The sequence below is a fragment of the Rhinopithecus roxellana genome, chromosome 9, assembly GCF_007565055.1.
Source record: "Rhinopithecus roxellana isolate Shanxi Qingling chromosome 9, ASM756505v1, whole genome shotgun sequence".
In the NCBI taxonomy this organism is placed as follows: domain Eukaryota; kingdom Metazoa; phylum Chordata; class Mammalia; order Primates; family Cercopithecidae; genus Rhinopithecus; species Rhinopithecus roxellana.
The window spans coordinates 83,757,191-83,778,830 of NC_044557.1; the positions used below are offsets into that span (position 1 = coordinate 83,757,191).

The window sequence follows — 21,640 nt, forward strand, 5'->3', positions numbered from 1 at the left end:
TTTACTTTGTGGGTATACTAAGATAGAGGGGTCACATTGGTTTGAAAAAAATGTTTAGCTGTCAGAGGGTATGTTTAAAAGCAGATAATTAGGAAATAAGTGACATTTGAAAAGAAAAAGAGCATTTGCAAAAGGAATCCTTTGGGAACGTAAGACCGTCCAAATAGGAGATGAGTTAAGTCTGTAATTCATGCACCCAGGATTGCAAGAGTTGCTACTTGCTCAAGAGCATGTTTTCCCGTGGGACTATGTATTTTTCCCATTCCACAGTTTCTAGTGAAAACATGTTTTAACATCAAACTCTGAGGGTTCAGTTTAGTGTGATTGGCGGGTAAGTACTTCTGTGGTTTTCTTATGGGAGGGATTCAGCCAAGTCATACCTTTCTGGTCTGCAGAGGCCAAGCACACATAACAAACGTATGTTAAACCAGAAAGAAGATCAGTTGTTTTAGGAATGTGTAGCAATTTAATAACTGCAACTCAGAATATATTTGAGTACTTCTGGTATGTACCCAGTACACCTAAAGTTAGGTTAAGAAGATAAAAGGCAACCGAGTCGCCAGGAAAGGCTGATACCTACTCCTAGGAGGTTTTTACCTTTGTATTGCCTGGAAGCAAAGGTAGTCTTTTTGTTCGAGCTTGAGGTTTGAAGTCGTAAGCACTGACTTGGTTTGTTAAAGAAATTTCAAATTGAGGTGCATTTGGCTATTTTATACAGAATTATTGGATTTTTTAGAACACTAGAAAGCAGTGGAAGGCAGTGGTAGAGAAGGGGTCAGAATGTGGATTCAGATCCAAGATGATGAGAACGTGGGCGAAACATATAATAGTTCCAAATACCTTTCTTCACAGTGTGTACTCTGCAGTTGCTACGGTATTTATCATCTGTTCTCTGTCAGATTTGACAATTTTTGTGTTCTGCTTTTTACCTCTAAAAATATGACCACCTCCGGAGTCATCTCTGCTAAACAGGAATGCTGATAATTACATTGGTTTGCAAACACTCTAAGCTCACTAATGCCCAGAATTAGATGAAGTGAATATACTGAACGTTGGTCATGTCAAGTTTTTAAGTTCAGTTTTTTAAATTGGAACCAAGTTGGGAAGCTCAAGAAGAAAAGTAGCTTTTGTCAAAAGGAAATCACAAAGTAGGGAATAATAACTATGTCAAGGCCAGAGTGACCCATACAGCAGTATGACAATCTCAAAATGAGGATGGTAGCCCTCCATAGTGGGCTCAATTATGTTCTTTGGTCCATCCTCTGTCTTCTAAAGCGATCCTAGATTTCACAGAATCTCAGTTCTAGGGATGTATCATATGTATTTAGGTGAGTGAGAGAGAGGGGGCATTCATACACTCCTTCCCTCTTCCCTTTCCATCCAGCACATACCCCACAAGTGAGGAGGCAAATCTGACTCCTGTTCGTGCAGCACTTAGTTTCCTTTCCAAGCCTTTGAGATGTTTGAAGGGCTATAATTCTGAGTACGATAAGAACAGTTAATCTATACTGCTTTACAGTATAACCTCTGCTGTCAAAGTCTTGGTCTGTCTTGAAAGCTTACTCTGAAGCCTGCCTCCCATGCCTACCTTTCCAGATTCTTCCCATTATATTTCTTCTCTCCTCTCCCAGCCTCTCAGAGCACACTGTGTTGAGCTCTTTTTATAGCACCTACTACAGTCTGCTCCTGAATCAGTTTAATGGTGTCTGTTTCTTCCTTATTTCGAGCTCCTGGAGATGGAACCTTGCCTTTTTTGTTTTTTCTTGAGTGTTCTTCTGCAGTGCCTAGCAGTAGGTTCAGGGCTGGCCTGTTTCAGGTCCACTCTGGGTTGAGTAAATGCTGTGTTTAATTCCAAAGGATCATACAGCCTCCTCCTTAGAGGTGTGAATGTATCATAATCCCTAACTCATATTATTATGTTTATCTATTTGGCTCTGCCTGTCCCTAACAAACAGTGGCCAATTGCTTTTTATTATCCTTTGTATTTGCACATAGGTTCTCAGGAAATAACTCCGAAGAGATATTTAACAATGATGTATATTTCTTAAACTGTATTTAAAGTTATGTAGATTATTCTTTGTGGGAGAGTAAGAAAAGGCTACCAGAAAGAAGAAAGTGGAAAAAAAGGAAAGATTGATCCACTAAAGACATTCTTATCACCTTCAGTTATTTGTTCAATAGTATGTAAAGGTAAATAATATTTTATCAGGAACAAGTTTGTTTCTTTTATAGGCACTGATAAGGTGGTGGTTAAATTTTTAAGATGCATTGATATTCATTAGATTTATTTCATAACACTTTCTGCATCAGTTGTTAACTTTTGATTTGACATTAGGATTCGAGGTACACCACAACTATACATTTTTTTAGACTGGTGATTTATCATTGCTCAAGTGATCATTTATGCTTTCAAAAATGTTTCTTCAAAGTAGTAACAAATTATATGATTATATAATTAAAAACTTGTGTTTTTAACTTTCAGTGACTTGTGGAGTAATTTGGATATCTAGATACTTAAATACAATGTACAGATGAGGATTGATTTTTAATATTTGGAGCTCAAACGGTTCTCATATGAGCACTAACTTGTTTACTAAGCAAATAATTGAGAGCGTGCTCTATCTCTCACTCTCTCTGGGGGTGTGTGTGTGTGTGAGAGAGAGAGAGAGAGATTGATTGTCGCTTGAGTTGTCTTCAGGGCAGGTATGTAGCCTAAGGTTTTGTGCTGCCAAATCTAGCATAGTAGCTGACTGATGGTTAGAAAAGGATTACTGTGTAGATTAATAAATGACTTGGGATGCAGAGACATATAAAGCAGTATGCTGCCAAGAAGGCCTGGTAGTGCAGATGGAGAGCCAAAGGGATTTAATTACAGTGTATCTCACTGATGTAACAAAGCCCAATAGGGAGGTTGCCCAGAGGAGGGAGGCATATCTGAGCAGGGGTGGATCTCAGGAAAAATGTTGTAAATGATGTGCTCAAGATTAGATATGAGTGGGAGAATCTCAAGTACACATAGGGAGGGAATGACATTTACGGCATGCAAGTAACAGGCCACTCTGATGTGAAAGATCTTTGTCTTGGAACTGTGGATTTTTTTTCTCGCCCTAATACAAAATGTGAGGAGCATAGTGGCAAGAGACAAGGATGAAAAAGACATGTCAGATCACAAATGGCTTGGAATGCCATGCAAAGAATGCATGGTAGTATGGAGGAGACCAATGGTGATAGATGCATGAAACTCATTATCTTCACACCATTTCTCCTGCAGTGTTCTCTCAAGCCTAGTGGCCCATGCCAGAAATCTGAGTATTTTCCTTATCTGTCCTTTTTCTGTCGTGTCTCACATCTGATCGGTTACCAACTATTATGTCTACTTCTAAATTTCACTCTAATCTATTCCTTTCTCTCTGTCCTCAGTGTTCTGATTCTTACACTCTGTTGGTGTAACAGTCTCCTGTGTTACACCATGTTTGTGAAATCTCTGTGTTGATAGAGCTAGAGAAACACAGAGATGTGCTCTCCCACCGTCCACCCTTTCTTCCCCAGTCCATTCTCACATTCTAGCCAGAGAAAAATTTCTAAAGGCAAATCTTTACCGTACTAGTTTCTGCTCAAGATGATCTTGGCTTTGCCGTCACCCTTAGGTGAAGTTCAGTTCCTTGGCCCGAGCTTCAGCACCTCCTCGCTCAGTCTCCAGTGCAGTTCTCTCCATTCCCCACCAGCGCCTGACCCTCCTGTCTTGCTGAGCTTTGTTCTTCACCTGTGCGGGGCTCCTCTCAGCTCCCGTCCTGGAACCTCCCTTTCCTCCCTCTGCTTTACCCCATAGCCCTGTGCTTTGAATTGTTGCTTCTAGGAAGCATTTTCAAATCTGGATTTAGAGCCCTTGCTGTGTGGACCTGCAGTGCCCAGTATTTGCCCAATTGTGACATTTATGAAGCAGCTTTTTAATCACTTGCTTGTCTCTTTAATAGACTGTGAGTTCTGTGGTGACAGAAACCAAGGGTAACCTGTTTACCATTTGATTCCCAGCACCTGGCATAAAGCCTGAACTGTAATAGGTATTTATTGATACTTAGATCCACAGATATGTGAAGTACTTATTCCTCTGTCCAATACATAATAGATACTCAATAAATGATGGTAGTTTTTATTGTTTACCACCATATACAACAGCTGCAACTATTATTCTAGCCATTTTTTACTAACAAACTAAGAAGCAATGAGATCAGGAGCTGGTTTATAGTGATGTGAAGAGCAACTTCAGGGAGAGGAAGTGGAGATCAAGCAAAGATGGTTTTTTTTTTAAGATCAGTAAATATATATTTTATTTATATTCTCGTGACAAATAGAACATGAAGTTTTTAAATGGTGCTATTTACTGATTTTTTAAAATGTCAGGTGCTTAGGGGATTAGTCTAAAGACAGTGCAATATTTTGTCATAATGATAGCCCAGTGGAACAGAATGGAACAAAACCAAACCCACAGCATATGGTCTCCTGATTGACAACAGTAGACTCTTGAAAGTATGGTCATTTCAGTAAATGACACTGGGTCGATTGAATATACATATGGAGAAAAACTGAATCTTGACCCCCTATCTCATACCAAATGCAAAAATCAGTATAAGACAGGTTGTAGATTTAAATGTGAAAAGTAAAAATAATGAAGGTTTTAGAAGAAACACCTAACAGAGTATCTTCATGGCCTTGGGGTAGACAATGATTTTTTTGTTTTTTTATACTTTATGTTCTATTGTACATGTGCACAACGTGCAGGTTTGTTACATATGTATACATGTGCCATGTTGGTGTGCTGCACCCATTAACTCGTCATTTACATTAGGTGTATCTCCTAATGCTATCCCTTCCCACTCCCCCCACCCCACAACAGGCCCCGGTGTGTGATGTTCCCCTTACTGTGTGGTTGACTGAAAAAATACCTTCATTGAAAAGGTGGTAGTCAGAATCGATAAAGTCAAAGGAAGGTATTTGTCAATGATGAGGGAATGTTGGGCATGTACATGGGTTGAAGAAAAGAGTCCAACTTGAAGATACAGGTGTGGAGATGGATCAGTTCTCCAAGCCAAAGGATTGGTCTTGCACGTGAGGAAAGAAGGCATCTTGCATGATAAGGAGAAAATCGAAGGGGTGGGGTTGCTGGAATACGTTCCGGGGTCTGGGAGGAAAATGAATGCAACACAGGGTAATACAAGCATGTTGAATTCTGTTGTATGAAAGGTATCTTTTAAGCAAACCAATCACCCTCTGTCTTTTTTTCTTTCAGCTGTTCGGGGGTCTCGTCTGGATTTTGGTTGCCTCCTCCAATGTTCCTCTACCTCTGCTACAAGGATGGGTCATGTTTGTGTCCGTGACGGCGTTTTTCTTTTCGCTTCTTTTTCTGGGCATGTTCCTCTCCGGCATGGTGACTCAAATTAATGCTAACTGGAACTTCCTGGTAAGGGCTTTTTATTTTAAGTCTACTGCAGGAAGATGGGAGAAACCTAGATCCTATTCTCTTCTGAAATGCCAGACTCCCAGTTCTGCCAGTTGTCTCTAATGGGAGAGAAGAGATCCAACCACAGAAACCACTGTGGTGCTGTGTGGCTGCCTTGATGGACAACAGGGCTCCAGTTTGTGAAATCTCTGTGTTGATAGAGCTGAGAAATAATTCTTTTACTCTCACAGCTTAGATGACTCTTACTCAAAAACTGTTTCATTTCATACAGCAAATGAATTGCATTACAATTATCAAACAATTGAACAAATACCTTTGGGATCTAAAGGTTGTCACATGTATCTTGAAATTTTCCATTAATTTCTGCCTCAGATATTTAAATATTTTTTTTTCAGAAAATAAATACTTAGAAAAGTATAATAATAATAATAAAAGTATAATAAATGTCTGTCCCAAATTAAAAAGAATTGGTGAGTTTTTAAAAATGAATTTGTGGCCAGGTGTGGTGGCTCATGCCTGTAATCCCAGCACTTTGGGAGGCCGAGGTGGGTGAATCACAAGGTCAGGAGTTCGAGACCAGCCTGGCCAAAATGGCAACACCCCATCTCTACTAAAAGTACAAAAATTAGCCAGGCGTGGTGGCATGTGCCTGTAGTCCCAGCTAGTCAGGAGGCAGAGGCAGAAGAATTGCTTGAACCCGGCAGAGGTTGCAGCGAGCCTAGATTGTGCCACTGTACTCCAGCCTGGGTGACAGAGCGGACTCCATCTAAAAAAAAAATGAATAAAAAGAATTTGTGACCAAGTACGGTGGCTCATGCCTATAGTCCCAGGTCTTTGGGAAGCTGAGGCAGGAAGATCACTTGAGACCAGGAGTTCAAGACCAGCCTGGGAAACATGGCGAAACCCCGTCTCTATAAAAACTACAAAAAATAGCTGGATGTGGTGTTGCACTCTTGTAGTCCCAGCTATTCAGGAAGTTGAGGCAGGAGGATCACTTGAGCCCAGAAGGTCGAGGCTGCAGTGAGCCATGATCGCACCACTGCACTCCAGCCAAGGAGACAGAGCAAGACCTTGTCTCTCAAAATAAAATATAAAATAAAATAAAATAATTGAATTTGCAATCAACACAACTTTTAAAATTATGAACCATTAAATTAGATCAACTTTTTGCTTAGCATATAGAACTTGTCTGCCATGCTTGCAGCCATTCATTCTCTAAGACTGTTTTAGAATGACTCAGTGGATCACAGTGCTTCAGTGAAGTTCAAGAAGGACCCCCATTAGGTTATAATCACACTTTGGTGTTTTGAAGCTTACATCAGACCTTCAGTCAGGCTTTATGTATATTCCTTTCAAGTATAACGGCATATTATTCCACAGCTTTACTGCAGATGTTAGAGAAAAATATCTGTTCTTGTTTTATTTATAGGGCATAAGAGGAACTGTAATCCTAAATGTTATTAGTGGTGAAGTGTAGGGAGTGTGGCTGGCCTTTAAGCCAGCCCTGGGGCAAATGGCACAGCTTAGTATAAAGCTAAGAAGGAAGTGGGGTACAGTGGTTACAGTCCTGCATGGGCTTTGAGCATAGATCTGGTTTGCTTAGTAGCTGTGTGGCCTTGGGCACAATTGTTAACCTCTCTCAATTTTAATTTCTTCTTCTGTAAAATGGTAATATCATCTTTGGTATTGAGTACAGTCATTCATGTCCTTATCAACTTATTCATTTTCCCAAGTTTGCATTTCCCACCCATTTGTAGCATTATATCTGATGTTCAGGAAATTAAATGTAAGCGTTTCTGTTGTTTTAATTGTGCTACTCTATGAAAGTGACAGCTGAAATTGGAAATCTTTGTTTCATAGGTCAGCTGCAAAGGTTACCTGTTAACTGAGGCAAAAAATGGTAATAGCAAGGCACAGGGTTGATTGTATGGTAGGCATGCTTTCTAAGAGCCAACTCTTGTCCTCAAGGAATTTATTAAATGTTTTCCCTATTTAGAAAGGATTTCTCTTTTTTTCTTCTTGTGTGTGTGTGTCGTTTTTGGTTTTGTTTCTGTGTTTTTATTTAGTCATTTGTTATTATATGGCTTACTTTTGATAGGTTTGGTAATATATTTTGTACACTCTCCCAGGAAAACTTTTTAGCCATGTATATAATGGAATTGTCACAAGTTGGTAACAATTGTTACATTCTGGAACTGTTAGATGTTAATGGCTCAAAAATAGTTGTTTTCCCCTGTGATAAGTTTATTACCACTTTATACCATGCTTGAAGGAAGCAAGAATGCATTTTGATAAAGAACTTATTTTCTAGATGTATTTGTTGTAGGATATTGAGTTTGCTATGTCTTCTGGGTTTTATTAAGAAATTAAATTTACATTCATGATAGCTTCAGCAGTTTTTTCAGAACTTTCTAGCTTTGATATACATAGTGAAATAAAAATATAGTATCTAATAACAGATATAAAAAATATAGTATCTAATAACAAATATAAATACTTGCCTCATTCTACTCCGGGAAAATAAGGAGATTTTGATTTTGAAATAGCTTTTCTGTTTTTTTTTTTTTTTTTTTTTTGGAGAGGAAAAAATACCATTTTTGCGGAACTTTAAACAGAAGATTCTAAATTTATCGTCCCTTTTGTAGGGTAAGGGTACTAAGGAAAGATACGTTTTAGAAAATAGAGCTATTTAAAAATCCTATGCAATTAAACATGTTTCCCTTCATCCCCCCCAAGTATAACTGGCACACATTTGATCATTTGCCTGTTATGGACATCCCTTAATATATTTTTATTTTTTAAAATATTTTCTATTTCAATAGCTTGTAGGGTGAAAGTGGTTTATTACATGAATGAATTGCATAGTGGTGAAATCTGAGATGTTAGTGTAACAGTCCCCCAAGTAGTATACATTGTACCTAATACATAGTTTCTTTTTATCCCTCTTTCCCCTCTCCTCACCCACTCCTGAGTCTCCAGTGTCCATTCTACCACTCTATACCTTTGTGTGCCCATAGCTTGGCTCCCACTTACAACTGAGAACATACAATATTTGGTTTTCAAATAAGTGAGTTACTTCACTTAGAATAACGGCCTCTAGCTCTATACACTGCTTAATATCTTACATGTCCTCAGCTATATTTTCTGGCCCCATATTCATTTGCCTATTTGACCTTAATGACAATTCTTTATGGATAAGTATTCTTGTTCTCATTTTTACAAATGAGAAAACTGAGGTTCAAAGTGGTTGTCATCCGTTTTTCTTGCTGCTGTTACTGTAAACCAGGATCCCCCTATACACAACGCAGCTTTTTTCTTTTTCTTTTTTTTAACTAGTAGATGGAATTTTGACCCTGAACCGAAGAGCAAAGCATGGGCTCAAGACAAGAATGTGAGATATAGTCACTCGGCGGGGGGGTGCGGGGGGACCAGGGGGAAAAAAAAAAGCTATGCTTGAGGCTGAGGTTGCCTAAGGAAAAGACAAACAAGTGGGCAGTGCTCTGGGGCGTGTGAGCATTGATAAGATTGGTAAAAGAGCAAGAGCACATGAAGGCAGCCAAGAAAGAGGCTGGGTTCATCTGCTAGTAAGTAGAGGCCAGGAGCCTAAGGCACAGATTCACAGATGGTGGTCCTGGCCAGAAGAGCAGCAGCATCTGGAAACATGTCAAAAATGGACATTCTCAGGTTCCACCCTGACCTGCTAAGTCAGAAACTCTGGGAGTAGGACTCAGTTGTCTGTGTTTAAACAGGCTCTCCAGGTGGTTCTGATACAGGCTAACATTTGAGAACCACTGACTTAGCAGAAATGATCTGGGCTGTCAAATGCAATGAGTGAGCCTTGTGGAAGCCCTTCTACACACATCCAGTGCATATCCCACACCTGGCACAAATTGGAATAGTATAGTCAGGATGGCCACATACAAATATAGGTACAGCTCTCCAGGGGTTGGGAAGATTTACTGAGTAGCTGGCCCTATACTAGGCCCTGGGAATACAATTGTGAAAAAAGAGATCGAGCAGTTGCTCTCAAAGAGTTTGTTGTAGTAGACAATGTAAGTAAAGAAATTGTTGGCCGGGCGTGGTGGCTCAAGCCTGTAATCCCAGCACTTTGGGAGGCTGAGACGGGCGGGTCACGAGGTCAGGAGATCGAGACCATCCTGGCTAACACAGTGAAACCCCGTCTCTACTAAAAAATACAAAAAACTAGCCGGATGAGGTGAGGTGGTGGGCGCCTGTAGTCCCAGCTACTCGGGAGGCTGAGGCAGGAGAATGGTATAAACCCGGGAGGCGGAGCTTGCAGTCAGCTGAGATCCGGCCACTGCACTCCAGCCCGGGCGACAGAGCGAGACTCCGTCTCAAAACAAAAAAAAAAAGTTACATAATTAATGCATCAATTAAATGTTATGTTGCCAAAAAGGAAAAGCCTAGCATGCCAAAACATATGTGTCATCTCAGCTCCACTGGGAAGCAGACTCTAAGATGGATTTAGAAGTAGAAGAGTTTTGGTTTGGGCTTTTTGTGCATTTTGTTGTTATTGTTTAAGGAAAAGGGTAGATAACACTTGTGAAAGAAAATAAAGAAGTGAGGAAGTAAGATCAGGAAGAAAACCAAGAATGATACACTCCACAAAGTCTTGACCAAATCCATACAAAACTTCATAGCACAGCCTGTCCTTCGAGAGTTGTGTGTTGGGCACAAGTGGCCAAGCACTAGTACCTCCACTGTGCTGTCACTAGTGGGGATGGGGGATATCCAGGAAGAATATGGCCTTGGCTCACGCATTCTAGCAGATCCCAAATCCACTGAAGCCGGAGGCTGTCAGCTATCTGCACACCTCACAGCTAAACATCAAGTTCCTTCCTGATGGAAAATGTGTGCAGTGCACAATTAGATGCTCCAGTCTCTCATCTCATACTGCAGATCCATTTCTCCACACGCATCTGGGGAGTCGCTTCTCTCGGGTTCCAGTGTGCCTTTCTTTCTGAAGACAGACTTAAAGGAGAGAGGCTAGAGGGATACATGACATCTCCATTCATTGGAGTTGGTCTTAAGGCCAACTGGTACTCATCTTCCTCTTCCACTGACCATTTTACATTCCTCTTCTCAGCTTTCCTGTCTGGTGTTCTCAGTGATTTCCTGGTGGTGAATCCAAACTCTCATTTGGGAGAGAGTGAGGGCACCTGGCAACCACATCTGCTTCAGGCCAGCATTGCTACACTTGTTTTTAGTCACAATTGGCAGAGAGACTTCCGAGAAGATCTCAGGTAGATCACCTGAGGTCTACATATAATTCCTCTCGCCCTCCTGTGGCACATACACTAGGGCAATACATGCTCTTTACTGCCATCCTGACTTCCAGCAGCTCTGCCTTCTCTTGATGTTTAGTGGCAACTACCTTTGTCAAGATGGTAACTCCTCTTCTTGCCTTTTTGCCCCTGGGCAAAAGAGTCCAAAGTGGCCAGGGAGTAGCCATACCTTGTAGCTCAATGGCACTATTGCTGTATCCTCTGTCAAGAGTACCCCTTTGGGGACAAGGACCCTTGACCATGAAAAACCTAGAGTTGTAGGGACAGAAATCATAAAGGATTTCAGCAGGTTATTAGAAGTGATGACAACTGGAGAAACTCTTGCTTTTACCCCTAAGTTTCCATTCTTCCAATGAAGACACAATAACATGTAGGAAGCTCTTCTTCAGTGTATCTACTGCATCCTAAAGGATGACCCCCATCCTCACAGACTAGTGACTCCATGCTGTACCTTCAGCCAGCTGTTCCTTTGTGCTATCAGGCCAGGCCAGCAGCTTCTAGGTGGTGCAGTACGTGATGCAACCAACCCAGGGGTAGGCACCCATTTCCACTCAGGCTTTGCTGAGTAGTAGTTTCCTTGATCAGAGACAGAGTGAAAGCCTGTGAGTGAATGCAGTCTGTAAATCATTGGATATAGCTGGTGGCTCAAGCTCTAAGAGTCAGAAAAGCAAATTCATAAATCGATGCCCTAGGTAATTCTATTTTCGTGAGAATAACCATTACGGGTGTTTGTTTTTGTGAGAGTGAAATCTTTTGCCCTCCAGGAAGGTAGGAGCTCAGTTTTCACTTACTACAGGTGACTGGTTGGTCCCCTTGAGGATAATCCCTTATCTGGAGCTCAGAGTTGGTCTCTGTTGCTGACAGTTCAACATTCAGAGGAAGCAGTGGGTAGATCATCTTTGGCAATAAGGAAGCCATGCTCTTGGGCCTTTCCATGGCCACTTTCTCTGACCATGGGTACTCTGTTTATGTGCCCATAATGCCAGGTATGGGGTGGTTGATGACAAAGGATTGCTAACATCAACTGGAAGGGTCCTTTTGGCTACGTAGCATTCCAAAGCGATGCTTCTGGTAAGCATTACCAAGTGACAGAAAGATCTTCACATAGTATGCCTAATCCCGTATCTCTTCCTTGTCCCTGAAGCTTTGATCTGTTTTATCCCATGGCCCTGACAAGTACAGTAGGCTATTTGCTATTGATAATCAGTCTATGTATATTCTCACTATGGGCCTCTTTTCTTTCTTTCTTTTTTTTTTTTTTTTTTTTGAGACAGAGTCTTCCTCTATCGCCCAGCATGGAGTGCAGTGGCAGGATCCAGGATCCCTGCTCATTACAACCTCCGCCTCCTGGATTCAAGCGATTCTCCTGCCTCAGCCTTCTGAGTAACTGGGATTACTGGCATGCACCACCATGCCCAGCTAATTTTTGTATTCTTAGTAGAGATGGGCTTTTGCCATGTTGTCTAGGCTGGTCTGTTCCACCTGACCTCAAGTGATCCACCACCTCGGCCTCCCAAAGTGCTGGGATTAAAGACATACGCCACCGTACCCAGCCATGGGCCACTTTTCTTTCTGAGCAAAGTGTGTGACATGCATCATCACTCAGCTCTACCAACTGGGAAAATATTCCCTAACCAGTCTTTCGAAGCCAACTCTGAATGTGGCTATAATGCACATACAATACAGCTGCTGTCCCTTTCCACCTTGCAAGCACATAGGAGCCAACTCTTCCAAAAACAAAGCTCAGGGTTTTTTTCTCCTTCAGGTGGGCATAAGAAAACCCCTCTTCCCTGTGGCCATAGGTATGAACTGAGGAAGGAGAGCAGTTCCACTCTGGTGGATAATATGAGAGCCTAGGCTACCTGCTCATGCAGTTAACTCTAGTTAACTGGTCTTGCTTAGGTCAATATATGTGTCCTTCCTATCACAAGGAGACAGCTGCTGGCCCACCTGACTTTTTGAGTTAGTGGCTTCCATACCCAAGTCCGGAGGCCTGGCCACTGGTGTCTCATGATCAAGTGTTTCTTTTCTACCAGGTCTAGTACTAGGAGCTGCTTTTCAAAGACTAGTCGCTCTCCAGTGCAGGTTACTAGAGGCTCTAAAACTCCAGGAACCTCCATTGTGATTTTCACACTGGAATTGCCGTAAATTCCATACTATGTACTTTCTCCCAACACCAAGAGTATATATGACCCTGGCTGGATAGGATGACCCAAGCCTATGGAGTGAGAAGCACAAGACGTGTATTGGGAAGTAACACCTATAAAAAGATGAAAGGCGAAAGAATAGGATTGGACAGGAAAGCCTTGAAACCACAATTCAGATACTTCTGAAAAGGAGGGAAGAAGCAGCAAAATTGGCAGGAATCGGGGGGGGGAGGGCAAGCAGTAATTGCTTCCGGGCAGAATCCTTTCTGGCAGAGACAATACTATGTGTAAAGAGTAGCATCCTTGAGCTATAAAATGCTTCCTAGGGACCAAAATGAGGTGAATGTGGGTGACATTGAAAAAGGTATGTAATGGTGGAGAAACCAGGGGATCAGATCACACCAAGAGTTGCAGGTCCTGTCATCAAATCTCTTTATTACAAGATCAACTATTTCTGATGATTCACCTCAGTAAGTTAAATGAGTGCCTAAATTTTTCTTACTACGATCTAGCATCATTTCATTTACCCATTAAAAATGGTGACATTTGAATTTGGGGTTTGACCTTCATCAACTAATATTTGTTGAATAACCACATGTATTTGAGCATCTCTCCTATAGATTAGACATGTGGCCAGTAACACTTTTCTTAAATCTTTTGAAGGCATTTCTCAATCAGTTTACAAATGAGAGTTACTTAATAGAAAGCACATCTTTGTAGTTCTTACACATTTAAATGTGAGAACAATTTATTTTTTATTTTATTTATTTTTATTATACTTTAACTTCTAGGGTACATGTGCACAACGTGCAGGTTTGTTACATATGTATACATGTGCCATGTTGGTATGCTGCACCCATTAACTCGTCATTTACATTAGGTATATCTTCTAATGCTATCCCTACCCCCTGCCCCATCCTCACAGTAGTACCCAGTGTGTGATGATCCCCTTCCTGTGTCCAAGTGATCTCATTGTTCAATTCCCACCTATGAGTGAGAACATGCGGTATTTGGTTTTCTGTTCTTGCGATAGTTTGCTTAGAATGATAGTTTCTAGCTTTATCCATGTCCCTACAAAAGACAGGGACTCATCCTTTTTTATGGCTGCATAGTATTCCATGGTGTGTATGTGCCACCTTTTCTTAATCCAGTCTATCATTGATGAACATTTGCGTTGGTTCCAAGTCTTGGCTATTGTGAATAGTGCTGCAATAAACATACATGTGCATGTGTCTTTATAGCAGCATGATTTATAATCCTTTGGGTATATGCCCAGTAATGGAATAGCTGGGTCAAATGGTATTTCTAGTTCTACATCCTTGAGGAATTGCCACACTGTTTTCCACAATGGTTGAACTAGTTTACAGTCCCACCAACAGTGTAAAAGTGTTCCTATTTCTCCACATCCTCTCCAGCACCTGTTTTTTCCTGATTTTTTTGATTGTCATTCTAACTGGTGTGAGATGGTATCTCACTGTGGTTTTGATTTGCATTTCTCTGATGGCCAGTGATGATGAGCATTTTTTCATGTGTCTGTTGGCTGTATGAATGTCTTCTTTTGAGAAGTGTCTGTTCATATCCTTTGCCCACATTTTGATGGGGTTGTTTTTCCCTTGTAAATTTGATTGAGTTCTTTATAGGTTCTGGATATTAGCCCTTTGTCAGATCAGTAGATTGCAAAAAATTTCTCCCATTCTGTAGGTTGCCTGTTCACTCTGATGGTAGTTTCTTTTGCTGTGCAGAAGCTCTTTAGTTTAATTAGATCCCATTTGTCAATTTAGGCTTTTGTTGCCATTGCTTTTGGTGTTTTAGACATGAAGCCCTTGCCCATGCCTATGTCCTGAATGGTATTACCTAGCTTTTCTTCTAGGGTTTTTATGGTTTTAGGTCTAACATTTAAGTCTCTAATCCATCTTGAATTAATTTTCATATAAGGAGTAAGGAAAGGGTCCAGTTTCAGCTTTCTACTTATGGCTAGCCAATTTTCCCAGCACCATTTATTAAATAGGGAATCCTTTCCCCATTTCTTGTTTTTCTCAGGTTTGTCAAAGATCAGGTGACTGTAGATGTGTGGTATTATTTCTGAGGGCTCTGTTCCATTGGTCTATATCTCTGTTTTGGTACCAGTACCATGCTGTTTTGGTTACTGTAGCCTTGTAGTGTAGTTTGAAGTCAGGTAGCAGGATGCCTCCAGCTTTGTTCTTTTGGCTTAGGATTATCTTGGCAATGTGGGCTCTTTTTGGTTCCATATGAACTTTAAAGCGGTTTTTTCCAATTCTGTGAAGAAAGTCATTGGTAGCTTAATGGGGATGGCATTGAATGTATAAATGACCTTGGGCAGTATGGCCATTTTCACAATATTGATTCTTCCTATCCATGAGCATGGTATGTTCTTCCATTTGTTTGTGTCCTCTTTTATTTCACTGAGCAGTGGTTTGTAGTTCTCCTTGAAGAGGTCCTTTACATCCCTTGTAAGTCGGATTCCTAGGCATTTTATTCTCTTTGAAGCTATTGTGAATGGGAGCTTATTCATGATTTGGCTCTCTGTTTGTCTGTTACTGGTGTAAAAGAATGCTTGTGATTTTTGCACATTCATTTTGTATCCTGAGACTTTGCTGACGTTGCTTATCAGCTTAAGGAGATTTTGGGCTGAGATGATGGGGTTTTCTAAATATACAATCATGTCATCTGCAAACAGGGACAATTTGACTTCTTCTTTTCCTAACTGAATATCCTTTATTTCTTTCTCTTGCCTGATTGCCCTAGCCAGAACTTCCAGCACTATGTTGAATAGGAGTGGTGAGAGAGGACATCCCTGTCTTGTGCCAGTTTTCAAAGGGAATGCTTCCAGTTTTTGCCCATTCAGTATGATATTGGCTGTGGGTCTGTCATAAATAGCTCTTATTATTTTCAGATATGTTCCATCAATACCAAATTTATTGAGAGTTTTTAGAATGAAGGGCTGTTGAATTTTGTCAAAGGCCTTTTCTGCATCCATTGAGATAATCACGCGGTTTTTGTCTTTGGTTGTGTTTATATGCTGGATTAAATTTATTGATTTGTGTATGTTGAACCATCCTTGCATCCCAGGGATGAAGCCCACTTGATCATGGTGGATAAGCTTTTTGATGTGCTGCTGGATTCGGTTTGCCAGTATTTTATTGAAGATTTTTGCATTGATGTTCATTAGGGATATTGGTCTAAAATTCTCTTTTTTTGTTGTGTCTCTGCCAGGCTTTGGTGTCAGGATGATGCTGGCCTCATAAAATGAGTTAGGGAGGATTCCCTCTTTTTCTATTGATTGGAATAGTTTCAGAAGGAATGGTACCAACTCCTCCTCGTACCTCTGGTAGAATTCAGCTGTGAATCCATCTGGTCCTGGACTTTTTTTGGTGGGTAGGCTATTAATTATTGCCTCAATTTCAGAGCCTGCTATTCGTCTATTCAGGGATTCAACTTCTTCCTGGTTTAGTCTTGGGAGAGTGTAAGTGTCCAGGAAATTATCCATTTCTTCTAGGTTTTCTAGTTGTATTTGTGTAGGGTGTTTATAATATTCTCTGATGGTAGTTTGTATTTCTGTGGGGTCCATGGTGATATCCCCTTTATCATTTTTTATTGTGTCTATTTGATTCTTCTCTCTTTTCTTCTTTATTAGTCTTGCTAGCGGTCTATCAATTTTGTTGATCTTTTCAAAAAAACAGCTCCTGGAGTCATTGATTTTTTTGGAGGGTTTTTTGTGTCTCTATCTCCTTCAGTTCTGCTCTGATCTTAGTTATTTCTTGCCTTCTGCTAGCTTTTCAATGTGTTTGCTCTTGCCTCTCTAGTTCTTTTAATTGTGATGTTAGAGTGTCAATTTTAGATCTTTCCTGCTTTCTCTTGTGGGCATTTAGTGCTATAAATTTTCCTCTACACACTGCTTTAAATGTGTCCCAGAGATTCTGGTATGTTGTATCTTTGTTCTCATTGGTTTCAAAGAACATCTTTATTTCTGCCTTCATTTCTTTATGTACCCAGTCGTCATTCAGGAGGAGGTTGTTCAGTTTCCATGTAGTTGAGCGATTTTGATTGAGTTTCTTAGTCCTGAGTTCTAGTTTGATTGCACTGTGGTCTGAGAGACAGTTTGTTATAATTTGTTCTTTTACATTTGCTGAGGAGTGCTTTACTTCCAACTATGTGGTCAACTTTGGGATAGTGTGATGTGGTGCTGAGAAGAATGTGTATTCTGTTGATATGGGGTGGAGAGTTCTGTAGATGTCTATTAGGTCCGCTTGGTGCAGAGTTCAGTTCAGTTCCTGGATATCCTTGTTAACTTTGTCTCGTTGATCTGTCTAATGTTGACAGTGGGGTGTTAAAGTCTCCCATTATTATTGTATGGGAGTCTAAGTCTCTTTGTAAGTCTCTAAGGACTTGCTTTATGAATCTGGGTGCTCCTGTATTGGGTGCATATACATTTGGGATAGTTAGCTCTTCCTGATGAATTGATCCCTTTACCATTATGTAATGGCCTTCTTTGTCTCTTTTGATCTTTGATGGTTTAAAGTCTGTTTTATCAGAGACTAGGATTGCAACCCCTGCTTTTTTTTGTTTTCCATTTGCTTGGTAGATCTTCCTCCATCCCTTTATTTGAGCCTATGTGTGTCTCTACATGTGAGATGGTTCTCCTGAATACAGCAAACTGATGGGTCTTGACTCTTGATCCAATTTGCCAGTCTTTGTCTTTTAATTGGACCATTTAGTCCGTTTACATTTAAGGTTAATATTGTTATGTGTGAACTTGATCCTGTCATTATGATATTAGCTGGTTATTTTGCTCGCTAGTTGATGCAATTTCCTCCTAGCATCGATGGACTTTACATTTTGACATGTTTTTGCAATGACTGGTACCTGTTGTTCCTTTCCATGTTTAGTGCTTCCTTCAGGGTCTCTTGTAAGACAGGCCTGGTGGTGACAAAATCTCTAAGCATTTGCTTGTCTCTAAAGGATTTTATTTCTCCTTCACTTATGAAACTTAGTTTGGCTGGATATGAAATTCTGGGTTGATAATTCTTTTCTTTAAGAATGTTGAATATTGGCCCCCACTCTCTTCTGGCTTGTAGAGTTTCTGCTGAGAGATCTGCTGTTAGTTTGATGGGCTTCCCTTTGTGTGTAACTCGCCCTTTCTCTCTGGCTGCCCTTAACATTTTTTCCTTCATTTCAACTTTGGTGAATCTGACAATTATGTGTCTTGGAGTTGCTCTTCTCGAGGAGTATCTTTGTGACATTCTCTGTATTTCCTGAATTTGAATGTTGGCCTGCCTTACTAGGTTGGGGAAGTTCTGCTGGATGATATCCTGAAGAGTGTTTTCCAACTTGGTTCCATTTCCCCCCTCACTTTCAGGCACACTAATCAGACGTAGATTTGGTCTTTTCACATAATCCCATTCTTGGAGGCTGTGTTCATTTCTTTTTACTTTTTTCTCCACACTTCTCTTTTCATTCCATTCATTTGATCTTCAGTTACTGATCATCTTTCTTCCAGTTGATCGAGTTGGTTACTGAAGCTTGTGCATTTGTCACGTAGTTCTCATGTCATGGTTTTAATCTCTATCAGTTCTTTTAAGGTGTTCTCTGCATTGATTATTCTAGTTATCCATTCATCCATTCTTTTTTCAAGGTTTTTAGTTTCTTTGTGCTGGTTACATAGTTCCTCCTTTAGCTCTGAGATGTTTGATGGACTGAAGCCTTCTTCTCTCAACTTGTCAAAGTCATTCTCCATCCAGCTTTGTTCCGTTGCTGGCAATGAGCTGCATTCCTTTGGAGGGGGAGATGCGCTCTGATTTTTTGAATTTCCAGCTTTTCTGCACTGCTTTCTCCCCATCTTTGTGGCTTTATCTGCCTTTGGTCTTTGATGATGGTGACGTACTGATGGGGTTTTGGTGTGAGTGTCCTTTCTGTTAGTTTTCCTTCTAACAGTCAGGACCCTCAGCTGTAGGTCTGTTGGAGTTTGCTTGAGGTCCACTCCAGACGCTGTTTGCCTGGGTATCAGCAGCAGAGGCTGGAGAAGATAGAATATTGCTGAACAGCGAGTGTTGCTGTCTGATTCTTGCTCTGGAAAGTTCGTCTCAGGGGTGTACCCTGCCGTGTGAGGTGTTGGTCTGCACCTAGTGGGGGATGTCTCCAGGTTAGGCTACTCACAGGTCAGGGACTTACTTGAGCAGGCAGTCTGTCCGTTCTCAGATCTCAGCCTCCATGCTGGGAGATCTACTGCTGTCTTCAAAGCTTTCAGACATGGGCATCTACATCTGCAGAGGTTTTTGTTGCTTTTTGTTTAGCTATCCCCTGTCCCCAGAGGAGGAATCTACAGAGGCAGGCCGACCTCCTTGAGCTGTGGTGGGTTCCACCCAGCTTCCCGGTGGCTTTGTTTACCCACTTAAGCCTCAGCAATGCAGGCGCCCCTCCCGCAGCCTCGCTGCTGCCGCCTTGCAGTTAGATCTCAGACTGCTGTGCTAGCAATGAGGGAGGCTCCGTGGGCATGGGACCCTCCAGGCCAGGTGTGGTATATAATCTCCTGGTGTGCTGTTTGCTAAGACCCTTGATAAAGTGCAGTATTAGGGTGGGAGTTACCCAATTTTCCAGGTGTTGTGTGTCTCAGTTTCCCTTGGCTAGGAAAAGGGATTCCCTTCCCCCTTGCGATTCCCAGGTGAGGCAATGCCTCGCCCTGCTTCAGCTCTCACTGGTCGGGCTACACCAGCTGACCAGCACCTATTATCTGGCACTCTCCAGTGAGATGAACCTGGTACCTCAGTTGAAAATGCAGAAATCACCCGTCTTCTGTGTCACTCACAGCTGGAGGCTGGAGCTCTTCGTATTCGGCCATCCTGGGCCTATTTTTTTTTTTAAGACAGAGTCTTGCTCTGTTGCCCAGGCTGGAGTGCAGTGGTGCGATCTCGGCTCACTGCAAGCTCCGCCTCCCAGGTTTATGCCATTGTCCTGCCTCAACCTCCCAAGTAGCTGGGACTACAGGTGCCTGCCACCAGGCCCATCTAATTTTTTTGTATTTTTAGTAGAGACAGGGTTTCACCATGTTAGCCAGAATGGTCTCTATCTCCTGACCTCATGATCCACCTGCCTCAGCCTCCCAAAGTGCTGGGATTACAGGTGTGAGCCACCGTGCCTGGCCAGATGTGAGAACAATTTCTGTAAACAGTATCATTTGCTCTATGGCCATTTACAAAGGCAGTGCAATGCTCTCCTGCTGTAATATTGCTATAACAGTAATAGAAATCAATAATAAGTTTGATAGAAAAGACTTCAAACGGAACCCTTACACACTGTTGGTAGGAATGTAAATTAGTACAGTCATTATAGAGAACATTGTGGAAGTTCCTCAAAAAGTTAAAAATAGAACTACCATATGATCGAGCAATCGCACACCTGGGTATATATCCAAAGGAAATCAGTGAGATATCTGCATTCTCATATTCATTACAGCCAAGATATGGAATCAACCTAAGGGTCGTAGAGGAATGAAGAAAATGCAGTATATATTCACAATACTAATTCAGCCTTTAAAAAGGTGGAAATCCTGTCATTTGCAACATAGATGAACATTTTGTTATGTGAAATAAGTCAAGCACAGAAAGACCAATACCACATGATCTCACTTATATGTGAAATCTTAAAAAGTTGAATTCACAGAAGTAGAGAATAGAATGGTGATTACCAGGGTATGGGGTAATGGGAGACTGGGGAAATGTTGGTCAAAGAATACAAAATTTCAGTTAGGAGAAATGAGTTCAAGAGATCTGTTATATAGCATAGTGACTATAGTTAATAACAGTGTAGTATTATATTCTTGAAAAATGCTTAAAAAATTTTAAATGTTCTCCCCACAAAAAAGATAATTATGGGAGGTTATATATATATATATATATATGCTCAATTTAGCCATCCCACAATGTATATTTCAGAACATCGTGTACATGATAAATATGTATTTTTGTCAATTAAAATAATTTTTTCTGAAAACTAAAGAAACAGGACTTTGGGACTAGACACACTACATGTTTTTCTCCCTCCCAAAGTTAATATTTATGTGGCTTTAAATAGTCATTTAACTGAAAAGAAAGAAGAAATTCTTTGTAAAATGGAGACAATAATGATGGTTATAAGGATGAGTAATAATGCACGTAAGGTACCTGATATGTGGGAGCTATTAAAAACAAACAGTGATGTGTTGATGGTATATTAATTCAGGTAAGACAATATGAACTGTAATAGTGTTATGCTTCATATGAATGTCAGCAACATACAAAGAAACTTAATAAACGAGTTCTTATACTTTTGGTCAAAGTACATGTTAGTAGTTTTTAATGAAATATATGAATATGTGTTATTGAATTCTATTATTAGTCTTCTGTATCTTTCAGTGGAAATCTCTAATGTTAAAAATAACTGCTCAAAAATAAAATTATGTGTATGAATACATATAATAACCATAATAAAAAGATTTTATTTAAATGCTATTTTACTTGAATTTTAAAGACAGCATATGTTATGGCTTTTTTATGTTATCCTAATTAACATTGATCTCTATGGCATCTTAATCCAAATTAAAATTATATATTATAAAATTCAGTATTTGGAAAGGTTTACCAATGTGCCAATTAAAGTGGGTTGGTTGATTTCCACTTGGATTCTAATAGCCTGACATTTCTAAAGCAGCTAAGATAAAAAGTGAATATAGTTAA

General features: G+C 40.6%; 1 protein-coding gene across 1 annotated transcript in view; it reads left to right on the forward strand.

Annotated features, from left to right (window-relative positions):
• The window catches only part of MAL2 (mal, T cell differentiation protein 2), a 33,548-nt gene that overhangs the window by 8,335 nt on the left and 3,573 nt on the right, over positions 1 to 21,640 (forward strand). Inside the window, exon 2 of the mRNA XM_010357790.2 lies at positions 5,288 to 5,458. Coding sequence (XP_010356092.1) covers positions 5,288 to 5,458 — 171 coding nt within the window. The remainder of the gene's footprint in view (positions 1 to 5,287; positions 5,459 to 21,640) is intronic.